Below are 13,120 nucleotides of genomic sequence, written 5' to 3' on the forward strand. Positions count from 1 at the left end.
CATGATTTTGACTTGAAATTCCATTTTTATCATACAGCAATACTGTCATTCTTGCTTTTTTGCCATTACTTTATATTGTTTTTTAGACTTGTTTTGCTTGAGCCTTATTTCACAATTATGACATAGGTAGAATAGTCCAACCTAAAAGTCTTTATAGAATTCTATTCACCTATTGTAATCATTTGCATTTGCTTTTTCTCCACATCATCTCGTTTTACATGTATCTTTTTATTGTACTTGGTTAACTTTATTCTGAATAGTTTCTTACCAATTTCCCCCTGCTTCTCCCTATTCAGATTTCCAAGTTCTATTATTTTACTACTCATTTTTAAGTCATATTAAAATTCATATTTTTATCAATATACCAAAAATTAAATAACTATGAACCTGCATTAAGAGAAAACCTTAACAAATCAATCATGCATTGCTGGTGGGAATGTAAACTGGTTCAACTACTTTGGGAAAATGTAGCAAATGCTCAAAAATTACCATTTGACCTAGCAACCTCACTCCTAGAGAAATGAAAACACAAAGGTTCACAGTAGCATTATTCATAACAGCCAATAAGTAGGAACAACCCAAATAGTGCATCAAAGACTGATGGATGGATAAATAAGATACAGTATTATCTACACAATGGAGTATTATTTGCTGATAAAAAGAAATAGATATATGCTATGACATGAATGAATCCTGAAAACCACTGTTAAATGAGAAAAAATCAGTCACAAAAGACCATCTATTGTACAATATCATTTATATGAAATGTCCAGAATAAGAAATAGTGCATGAATCAGTGATTACCTAGAACAATAGGAAGGTAGAATAGCAGAGAAAAGGAAAGTGACTACTACTGGAAACAGGGTTTTCCCCCCAAGGTAATGAGTATGCTCTAAAATTGACTGTCCTGATGGCCACACTACTCCATAACTATACTAAAACCTGCTGAAAGTATACTTTAAATGGAATTATATAGGATATGAATTATCTCTGAATAAAGCTGTTAAAAAATACCATAGCCTGTCATCAAAGAAAACAAAATGATCTATGTCAATTAGAGAAAACCACTGTTTTCAGCCCACTTTTCACTTATATATACGTATAAATATGTAACTTTAATGTATGAAACTCATTCATAAGTGGATTTTTTTTCAAATTAAAACAGCTTTCCATGTCAATAACTCTTTTAGCAACTGCTTATTATTTTGCTGAATGGCTATCCCAAAATTAATCTATTGTTGGACCATTTTCTATATCAAATTTTCTATTATAAAATACTACAGCTATAAATATTTTATTCTCTCTGCAAATATCTTCACAATAAATTCTAAGTTGGGTAAAAGGATATCTCAAGTTGGAGGAGCTCCTTAATGACAATTCCTAACAATGATGGATGAAAAAGGTATCCCCCCTGGAGATGCATTCCCACAGGCTGGGTGAACGGACTCCAGATTAGGTTTCAGGCAGCCATCACTAGGTTCCACACAGCACTTTATGTGGCTGTTGACTGATTCATTCTTCAAAGAATTCCATATTGAAATAACATATAAAAGATGCTTAACATGAAAAATAAAAGCAGAATATAATTACGTAAATGGCAAATACCAAAAATAAATCTGTAAAATCGAGTCTGAAAGAGGATTTGAATAAGGTGTTAAGTGTGGATAGGGCTAGAGATGAAACAATACTGGCTGTGAGTTAATTGCTGAAGCTAATAAATGGGGGCTCATTATACTACTTTCAACTTTTGTCTATGTGAACAATTTTCTGTAATAAAATTTTTAAAAAAACAAAGCCTGAATGTTGTCAAAGAGTTAACAGTAGCTCTGATTCACTCTTCAACGCATTCCATTTTAAAATAATATGCCAAAATGCTTATTTGGGGGAAGAAAAAAAAAAGGACATAATAAATGAAAGGAAATGTCACAACAAAATTCATAGACAAGCCTGGAAAAAAACACATTACAACATTAATGGATTTTGGGGTTGTTTCTTGAGAAAAAAAAAAGGCAGCTAAAATGAGTTTGTTTCCTGCATAAAGAAGTTTGCTTTTAAAAATTTTAGCAACAAAGAAATATACATTAATGCAAGGTAAGTTCCCCACCAAATTCCAGAGCTGAAAGGAAACTTAATAGATCACCAAAATCTTTAATTTAAATATTAGAAAACTGAAGGCCAGAAAAATTAACTGATTGCAGCAAGGTCATCTTTCTATTGAAAGCAGAGTCTCAACCATGTAGCAATGTTCCTTTAAAAGCTTTCTGAGTTTGCTTTATTACTGTAGTAGTAGTCTTTGAAACATCTACTAATAAAATACTAATTCCATATTCTTATACATTCCAACCCAGACTTCAAACACAAATGTCAAAGCTTGTAAGAACCAAGAATAATGTAAAACACTCTAAGAAAATAGCAAATTAACCGAATGAAGTACTAATTTTATATTCTGAAGTATATCTAAGTCCTATAAATGTGACTCTCATACAGCTTACTTCTAAAGGCCATAAGTGTATATACCAAAGGTCATTAAAAACAGTTATCTCTTTAAATTCCCATTTTTGTAACCAGTGTACATATCACAAAACACACACATTCCTCACAAAAGCTGTTATCAAGCACTCAGAACTCTCCCTTTAAAGAAAGTTACAAGTCACATATAGAAAGTGGGAAAGCCTATCAGAGCTAAAGATCTGTATAGCTCAAAACTTACTTAACAGTTACCAAGTAATATTACTTAACAGAAAGCTCCATTTTCTGAAATATACTGATTCTAACTTGGTGCTTTCTCATTATTAAAACACAAAAAACTGGAAGTTTTATACAGATGTTTTATATTATGATGATTTTATTAACATGCATTATTTTCATTAGAAAAATGGTCTAATAATAGATAACTGAATATGCACCTACTATGGGGTATGAACCTGCTGGTATGAATAAAACAGATCCTTTCCTCATTATTTAGTATAAGGCTTCTGAGAAACTATACAACTCCCATATGAACACAAGTGGCTATGTTTGTACTATAGAAGTTATAAACAAGAACCAGAATAAAAGAAATCAAAATCCTAACCTATGATTTACTCAGAAAAATTGACCACCACCAGTACCCCCCATTCATTTTCACTCCTAAATTGTAAATGAGATTTTAAAACAGCCAGTGATGTATATTTTAAAAGTTCCTAAAATTAAACATCTAATCTCTTTGTATTAAGACAATTAAGAGCAGAAGAGACAAAAAGAAGCAAAATGCCACCTTTGTTTTCAAGACTTTCAGGGAAAAAAAAAAGTTCTTGATGACAGTATTCCCTCAATCAGCAAAACTCAAAACTGCAACACTACTAGTAATCTCAGAAAAATATGCAATGTCACTTTACCTTGTAAATATCCATCTTGTTTAGAAAATGAAATAAAACTTCTTAAAAAAATTAACAATTTTTAACTAATAATAGCTAATATTCATTTACTGATTAATATGTGGCAAGCACTATTCTAAACATTTTTCATGTAATACTTTGATATGTAGAACATATCATTATTCCCATTTTATAAATAAGGAAAGGAAGGGATAGAAAGGTTACGTAACCTGTCCAAGGTCATAACAGCAGTTGGGATTGAAATGGCAGTGGGACTGAAAGACAAACTTCTAATCTAATTGTCTTAAACACGATAAACATTGGTTAACAGACAGATTAGTAACTTCATAATCCACAAATGATTTTATCTAGTGTGTAGAACTTTCATTCAGTCACCAAATATTTATTTAACAGCTACTATGTGCCAGGCACTTAAGTAAATGATGACAAACAAGATAGACAAGGTACTCCCTAAGCACTTAGGGGTGAAAGAGGTGAAAGACCTTCCCCCTCCCCCCCAAAAAAAATCCAAGTCATCAATGCAGTGGAGAAAATAAAGCATAAAAAGGAAGATTTCAACGAACAACTAAATGACATAGAAAATCCGAAGGTTTAACCTTCCCAGCAAAGAGAAAACAAGAAAGCAGGACCTGAGGCAAGAAGAGGTATATTTGTATATAATAAAAACAAACGGTAGGAAATGCTATGTGGTTGGAGAGGTTAACTATAGGCTAGCTCATACTGAACCTTACAAACAGCATTTGTAGATAAAGTTTGAGATTTCTTTGTTGATAATTTTATAGGAAGCCACTGAAGGTTTTTGGACAGAGAAATGACATGATCTGATTGGGGTAAAAAGATCACTGACTCTTTATACACATATATTTTTATATATGAAGAATGGAAACAAGGTAGGGTTAAGACACTATTTACAGGAATAATTACTGTACAGACTTCAGCTGCAAGAGAGAAAGAAGAGAGTGGATAGATCCGAATACATTTTAAAGGAAAAAAACAAGACTTGCTGACTGACTAGGAAAGAGAACAATTATAACATGCAATCAAAGATTACACCAAGGTTTTTGGCTCCAGAAACGAACTGGGTTGACAGTCCAATCTACTAAGGAGAAACTGGAAGATAAACAGCCTTGGGATTAACTCAAGGAGCCAATGTGGGTCAGTGGTTGAGTGACAGCTTCCCACGTAAGAGGTCCTAGGTTCAATCCCTGGCCCTGGTACTTTAAAAAAAAAAAAAAAAAAGGCTTGGGGTTAGAAATCCAGAGTCTTGTTTGGAATATGTTAGGTTTAAACTATCTCCTAGATGATCACAGTTGGGAATATGTAAGAGCTCACTGTTGACTAGTATTTGAAACTGGCTTGCTGGATGATTTCAATATTATGTCATAAAATGCTAAGAAAAACCAGACATTTATAGGGTTAGGAAAAGAATGTAGGTCACAAAAGGATTCTGCTGTAAATTTATAATGAGAGAGTAATCTATAAATCAGTTATATATAAGTGACATTTTCCAAATTGCCACTTCTTCCTGTATGTTATTCCCATGCTGTCTCTTTCCGTACTAGCTGTTAGAATGAATTCCCATTAATGTAAAATTCAAATGGAAAGGTCAAATACCCACCCCCACCCAAAGTTGTGGGGCAAATTAATTATCAAAAATCTAGTTTCTAAAAATCAACAATTTTTACACACAGTAAGCCACCATACCAATCATACAAGTATGGCAGCATCACCTTTCCTAAGATTAATGTATACTTATGAGAACACTAAGGCACAAAGTATAAATGACTTTGAACTGTAACTTTAATATATTAGCTTAATTTTAAAGGTAAATACATTTTAATTCCTTGAATGTATTTTAGTTCCTTGAATATTAATTCATGGTCCTCATTAACCTAAAATACCTAATAGCCAAACAATACTTATGAAAGTTTAATTTGTAGTTTTCAGATTTAAAATTTACAAAATATTTACAATGTTAAAATTTGCACTTTTAAAAAAACACTGGGGAAGGCATTAATCATTTCCCTCCTAAATTTAACAAAGCAGACTATGTGTTCTATAAAGCACCCATCTGTTCTATTTCAGAAAAACCAGATTTAAAGAATTCTAAACTTGTGAAACTGAATTCTAAGGTCTACTGAAATTACCTTAATACAGTGTTTCCAAACTTTAGCATGCATCAGAACTGACTGGAGGGCTTGCTCAAACAGATCACTGGGCTCTACACTCCAGAGTTTCTGACTCAGTGGACGTGGCTTAGGGTCCAAAAATTTTAGTACACTTTGAAAACCCTTGCTCCAATGCATGGTACACAATTTTTCACTAAAAGATACCTTTCCCTATTAAAAGTATTTAGTGAAGATTTTCTTTAATAGTGGTTTATCCCATGGAATCAGAAACTCCTCTATCTCACAAAATTATACTCCATCTAATTACAGAGAGAGCCAACCCAAATCTGAACTCAAAATTATTTTAAAGAAATTCTGTGATACTGTATGAAATGTCAGAACCAGCAAATCTGGAGAAAAAGTAGAATAGCAGTTGTCTACAGCTGGGGAGAGAGAATGGATAGTGACTGCTAATGGGTATGGAGTTTCTTTTTTGGATGATGAAAACATTCCAAAATTAGTAATGGCAATGGTTACACAACGCCAAAAATACACTAAAACCCAGTAAACCTTACACTTTAAAAGGTGAACTGTATGGTATACAAATTACATTTCAATAAAGCTATTAAATGTGAAAAGTTGCACAGTACTTGAGCAATAGTAAACCAAATGTTGCCATTGCAGCCACTCTTCAGAATATACAATGAATTCTAATTAAAATATCAATAGTTTAATTGCATTTATAGGCCTTGTGATGTGCTTTAAAATTACTTGTACACACATACAAGTGTACTTTACACTTACATTTGATGTGGTAAGGTTTCTACTTGTAACAGATAAGAAAGTCTATCAAAATTATTTCAAATTCTAAACTTCAAGTCCAAAATCAGCAAGATGATATAGAGCTTGTAAGGCTATTAAATTTGAGGTTCACAGGAATATTCTTTTTAGAAATTAATAAGATAGCCCTAGGAAAATCCCATGTACCTAAAAATACAGGTGAACATTTAGTTACAATTTTTGAAAACTATCCCGTGTCCTTTCGGGACCATATAAATACACAGAAGGAATTATCCAGGTTTATTCTTCTAATCTTACCCATAATATACATAATTTGTGTAGGTAATATCACAAAGCCTAAAATAAAACAGGGTGCCAAGTAGTCCTTATAGAGAGCATTTTTATTAAATCTGAACACTGACTGGCTTTCTGAAAACTTTCCTTACATACTTTCATTCATGAGTTATTCTGATTGCTGACAATATTCATACATACCTTCCTTTTCTGGTTAAGGAAGCATCTATTCCAATTTTTTAAAGTTACATCTATAGGGTCTTTAATGTCTACTTTAAAAATAAAATAATTAAGGGAGACTCAAGGACTCTTCCCAAAAGCAATTTTCAAAAATGTTTTAATTCTCCCCTTAATGTCTGTTTGCTTTTCATTTTATGCCCAACGGACCCTGCCAAATTAACTTTGATTTGCCTTTAGAACTGAAATGACTTACGTCTCATGAGTTCCAAAAAAGAAAATAGGTAGTTTATTTGTGGGTGGCTTTACAGCTCCATCAGGAACTTCATCTACCTAAAAGAAAGATCAGAAAATTTAAAATTATTTTAAATCATACGTACCTCAACACACCTGAATAAACTGAGAGCAAGATGTTCAAGAAATATCTAATATAACAACCTGTTTTACAAGTCCACAATGCCTTATTCTGATTCTAAAACCCAAGAAAGTTCTGAAAACCAACAATTTTTTAAAAAACTCATTTGCTGGCAAACTTAGACTGACATTAAGGCTATTCAATCATTTCTTGAATCCCATCTAATATGAATACTGTTTCTCTGCAGATACTGTGCTCAGTTATCACTTTACCTGAGACCCTACTAGCAGTGAAATATATGGTATATATACCATTGTATAACCTTTCTAAAATACGAAAATTCTGAATTCTGAAATATATCTTACCCTAAGCATTTCAGATAAGGGAGTCTAAACCTGTCCAACAATGTAAAAGCAGCATGAACAAACATTTAAAGCCTTATTTCCCAAAGTATGAAAGACATATTCTGAGAAAATTACACTCACATGGCCGAATCATATGAGGTTACCTGTTCCTTTTACATTCCTCTCTCAATTCTTTTAAGTATGGAAGAAAGTATTAGGTGCTGCTTTCTGTTTGTAATAATTGTCATTTTTCCTCACTAATAAAAAGGAGAGCAGTTCTCAGGGTTAAAGTCATCAGGCAGGAGTATTTAGGTAGAATTTAATAACATCTATTTTCAATTTCATAATTTTAAAGTAAGAATCGGTTGGCCTCATTAAGAGAGCTGACAATGAGAGGACCAACCTACTATGTGATGTTTTGTATGCATTATAGATTAAGAAAAAGACTATGGGGTGGCGGACTTGGCCCAGTGGTTAGGGCATCCGTCTACCACATGGGAGGTCTGCAGTTCAAATCCCGGGCCTCCTTGACCCGTGTGGAGCTGGCCCATGAGCAGTGCTGATGCACGCAGGGGTGTCCCCCGCGTAGGGAGCCCCACGCGCAAGGAGTGCGCCCTGTAAGGAGAACCGCCCAGCACGAAAGAAAGTGCAGCCTGCCCAGGAATGGTGCCGCACACATGGAGAGCTGACACAGCAAGATGACGCAACAAAAAAGAAACACAGATTCCCATGCCGCTGACAACAGAAGCGGACAAAGAAGAACATGCAACAAAATAGACACAGAGAACAGACAACTGGGGTGGGGGTGGGGTAGAAATAAATAAATAAATCTTTAAAAAAAAAAAAAGAAAAAGACTATGAAGATGACAGGATTAGTTGGTTATCTGTGGGGCAGTCTGAAGCTTTCAAGTATCAAAAGAATCACTGTCACCCAACCTCCTCTAGGGACTTTAATTTCCCCACATGATGAAGATTATGCCTGTCATTTCAACTTTGTAGGGAGGTACAAAGAATTCTGAAAATCCTCAGAACCCTTAAAATAAGGGTTATTTTCTGAATCTGGTTCCTGTGCTTCTGCTGGCAATTAACAGTCTTTGAAAATGCCCAAGACCTAGTGAGTTTAATAGATGTTAGGTAATTTTTCTTTAAAGTTGATTTTAAGGATATTACTAGTACAAGATTACAAAAATGTTCAAAACTTAAAAATTAATGAAGTTTGGGATATGTGGATAGAGAAAATGTTAAAATCAAAATTGGAACAATTAGTGTCATTTTTATACCTGAGACCTAAACACCTACTCTAAACTCTCTAAAGCAAAGATTTACAATTTATAAGATTGAAGAGAAGAAAGGAAAAGGAATGTAATTCTTGGACATAAGAAATGTCAATCAAGCACAGCTGCTTCTCAGCAAAAAAGAGATACAGGAAAGAGACAAAAAAAGAAAATACTCTGATACTCCAAAGACTTTTATTTTAATAGTACCAACTCTTTGTCACCTAACATATTGAGGTGTGGCGGGGAGGATGTTTGGGAGAGAAGTAAACAATTTTAAAAACATTTCTATTTGGCTTTTAACTACATTGTGGAAATTTGGATATAGATGTATCAGATAACCTCAGATTTGGTAACATTTCAACATAAAAACGGATGCTAAAACTGTGAAAAATTACTCTTGCAAGGGTCTTAAACCTGTCCAATTTCCCTAGGCTCTATTTACACATGAAATACATTGATTTTTAAGTGCATGATTATGTACTAAAGACTGTGGGAGTATACAGCAATTCCGTTTATGGCTACTGCCCTCAAGAAACTTACAATCTATCTGGAAGTCAAAGCATCCAGATTTAAAATAAAAGTTTAACACAAAGGAAATAAAAATAAAGTAGCAGCTATGTATATATTGTTCAAGGAAGACTTCACTAAAAAGATAGATATGATAGACTGCGGGGGAAAAAAATTCTCAAGTTGGGGATGGAAACCTGTAAATCAATCTGTAAAGTTAAATTTAAAGAAATGAACACAGCACTTTCAGCTCTACGCTCCATGATTCAGTCTGACAAGTATGTTTTCCCCCATTACTCTCCCAGCTGATATAACTAAAATTTTAGGAATATCCCTAAAAATAACCTTTTGGAAAAAAAAGTAAATTAGTAGAAAATTAGTGATTTGGGAAAATCACGTTTATACATAAAAAGGATCTTGGGCTTCTATAAGCCTACGGACACCAACTCTTTTTAGGTCCTATGAATCACAGTGCTAAAACCTGGAACCCACAAGCTAAACAAAAAAACTCCTTTAGTGAAAATAGCACCCAGATATTTAGACAGACTCAGCTCAAGTTACTGACACTTAATCACTTCTCTGTACCACCAGATGTTAACCCAGGAATCTGTCCTACCCCTCCTTCTGCCTAAGGGAAACACCCAGAAGTAGAACAACTTTTCCAAGGTCAGAAGGTGAATTTCATCAACAACAATGCTGAGATAAATCTTCTGGGCCTTCTTTGGTGCTAACTCAAAAAATTCTCAAGAATATCCACTGTTATTAAACAATTCCAGAAGGCCTCAGCAACTACATATAAGAGAATATCTCTAAATTCAATTTAATCATATATCTCTTTTTAACATCAGAGTTTGTGTGTGATTTACACGAATTCCATGATAGTATGCATTTTTATTCAAAATTAAGGAAATGTCGATATCTCACTAATTTTTAAACATAAAATTCACTTATTTTCACCTACAATGGAACATTAACTAGCATTTAACTGTCTCCTAGTAAGAAAATCTGTAAAGCCTGTGAAAAACTAACCACAAGTATCTAGGAGCACCTGGATTGTAATTAGCTGGGAGATTACTGGGCAAAAAACTAAAATGAAAAAGGTCAGGTTACAAATGAGACTAAGGGAGAGGGCGGGGAAGAAAGGCACACGAAGAAAAAAAAATAGGGAGAGAGACGGAGAGAAAGGGTAGGAAGCAGGCCGGGGGGGCGGAGGGGGGGCGGGTAGGTAGAACCGCTAAATACGAAGGCTAAAAAATCACTTACTCGAGCAGGCCAATGAGGATAACCTTTCATCTTGGCGAAGATGAGGTCTCCAGGTTTGAAATCGCGAGTCATATTTCGAGGGTGATGCCGGGGGTCCTAAGGCCAGGAAGGCGCTGCGGCGGTGCGGGAAGCGATGGGGATGCAGGAAGGAAGACGGGAGCCGAGGCGGCGAGCCCGGCCGTGCAGCCTGGGATGGCGGGAGGAGGATACCTCCGCGGGTTCAGAAGCGCCTGCGAGGGAAAGCCGGAGGGCGATTACAGCCAAGAAAAAAGAAGGGAGGGGCCTTATGGGGAGAGATGGGGGATGGAGGAGGGGGAGGGGGCCAGAAAGAGATGGGGGTGGGAGTGAGGGGAGAGCCGCCTCCCGCTCCTCCCCCAGGAGGTACGCGGCCTCCGCGGCCCCAAAGCCACCCCTTGCAAGGCTTCGGCAGGTCCGCCTCTCGACGGCCGAAAAGACGCCACCACCTGAGGCAGGGATGCTTCAGACCCCCAAAATTCCCTTTCTCCCGCTCCATCTTTCCTCTGGCTTTTTTCCACGGGGCTTAAGCCCCCAAAAGAGATGGAGATTTGGGAGAGACATGGATTAGAAAAGGGGTATGTTTCCTTCCATCCACAAACGACATCGCCCACCCCCCAACCTGCTTCCCGTCGGTCGCCGCCCCCAGCCGCCCGTCGGCCCCGGGCGGGCCGCGTCCACCTCCAGCAGCGAGGCCAGCGAGGCGGAGGGCGGGTTGGGCCCCCACCGCCCGCTCACCTGCTTAGGCCGCGGGCACCGAGGCTGCGGTTACCGGCCAGCCGCCTCCGCCAGCGTCCACGCAAGCCACCTGCGCCACCAGCTGCCGCAGAGGCGTCTCAACGGCCCGGAATCACAACCGCCGCCGCCCCTACCGCCGTCGCCGCTGCGCTGCTCCCGCGCGGCTCCCGCTCGGCGCCCGCTAGCCCTGGGACAGCACCAACTGCTTTCCGGGGGAAGGGGGATAAACAGCTCCCGCTCAAGATGTGTGGCTCCGAAGCGGCGCTTCTAAAGAACTTAGGTCACCTACTTCACATTTTTGCAGTAATATGTGCCAGATGGAGAGAGAGATGGGTGTGAAGGTAAAGGAACGCGCGAAAATATGTCGGCCCTCTGCTGATCTCCCCTGCGGTTGGCAGAGTGGTTGTGCCCGGCCCGCCCCTGCTGGCCGCTCTGCGTGTGTGTATTTGTATGTGTACTGTATGTAAAAGGCGGGGAGCGAGGAAACGATTGTTGTGGACCGGAGTTTGGGGGCGGGTATCCGGGCCTCCAGTTCTTGGCTGTGTATTAGGAGAACGTAGCCGCCTAAACTGCATGGTTTTGCTTCGTTTTCCAGGGTTAGGAGGCCTTAATGCTGCATCTGCGCGATTTGTACCACCCAGAGAACAGGAGTTGTATAAAACCCATAGATGAAATCGGAGCATGAGGCAGTTGTGCAGCCTGTAGGCCTCTTGCACCTCCCTAAATGGGCCTGTGGTCTCCTTTTCCATGATATTTTAATATGAGAGGGCCCAATCTCATTGCTTTTTTATTGAAAGCACCAAGAACTATTAAGCAATGTGCAATCCTAACGCAAAAAGGTGAAGGGTAGAAAATACAGGAAAGCGTAAGCCTTTTGGATAGGATGTGGGTTTGGCCCGTGCTAAATTTTAACTGCATCTAAATTTTATTTTCCTAGTGCAATGCCAGCTGATAGGTGGTACATTGTGGAATTATTAAACCTCAAATGTTTTAACTCATAAAATACTCTTCTAGGAATTTTAAAAGATAATTTTCTTTTTTGATCCTCCAAAGAATGAAAACCATTATTTAATACACTGCTTGTAATATGCGCAGCCTTTAGAAGTGAATTGACAGTTTGATATTTTAACTATTCTAGGGCTATGTCACTAGCAATGTCTAATTTTATTTATACATTACCATTCACTCAGTTTCCCAAGAAATGTGTATTAAATAAGAAACCATTTTGAAAATAAAACAATTTTAAGTTTTGTTTCAGTCATCTTTGAACAAAACAGTACCTACTGCACGTCAAGTATCCAGCATGAACAAGAACAGATATTTCTGCTTTCAAAGCAGAAGCTGAACATATGAAAAAGGCATATGAATGTTAAATCATAAATATTAGCACCTACTTAATACACCTTTAAATAAAGAACTCACAGCTGGGAATAAATCAGGAAAAGTTATATTGAGTAGGCAAAAATGGATGAGAAATTCTTGAAAGAGATATGAATGCCTTTAAAAAGACTGAAAAAAGACATTCCCAATGTAAATGTCCAGAAAGGAGTTTGAAGAGACTAAATCATACCTAGACAATATTCAGAGTTTTCCAACTGGAACATAAAAAGAAATTGACTGGAAAGGAAGAGGGAATAGTTGGTAAATGTCTTTAAGGGTTTCATCCTAAATTTGAATTTGGTTTGATGTACAGTAGGGAGCTTCTGTAGGTTCCCGTACAAGAATGGGGCAAAATGATTCTCTAAAAGTTATCCTTTCTGTTTTAAGGCTGATAAAAGTAGAAAACATCCATATATAGCTGTAGTACTCCTTAAGTGACCCATTTCTGGATTAATCTTGTGACCAGAAAAGAGAAAGAAGGTCATACTAAGTAATTCCTCAAAGG

The 13,120-nt window shown here is 37.0% G+C and overlaps 1 protein-coding gene across 1 annotated transcript in view; it reads right to left on the bottom strand.

The window, feature by feature from the left end:
- PSIP1 (PC4 and SRSF1 interacting protein 1) overlaps positions 1-11,636 on the bottom strand; it is a 37,141-nt gene extending 25,505 nt beyond the window's left edge. Inside the window, exons 1-3 of the mRNA XM_004464303.5 lie at positions 11,236-11,636; positions 10,483-10,712; positions 6,993-7,069 (exon numbers count right to left, since the gene is read on the bottom strand). Coding sequence (XP_004464360.2) covers positions 6,993-7,069; positions 10,483-10,554 — 149 coding nt within the window. The 5' untranslated portion in view covers positions 10,555-10,712; positions 11,236-11,636. The remainder of the gene's footprint in view (positions 1-6,992; positions 7,070-10,482; positions 10,713-11,235) is intronic.
- Between the last annotated feature and the right edge of the window lie 1,484 nt (positions 11,637-13,120).

The sequence above is a fragment of the Dasypus novemcinctus genome, chromosome 8 (genome assembly GCF_030445035.2).
Source record: "Dasypus novemcinctus isolate mDasNov1 chromosome 8, mDasNov1.1.hap2, whole genome shotgun sequence".
In the NCBI taxonomy this organism is placed as follows: domain Eukaryota; kingdom Metazoa; phylum Chordata; class Mammalia; order Cingulata; family Dasypodidae; genus Dasypus; species Dasypus novemcinctus.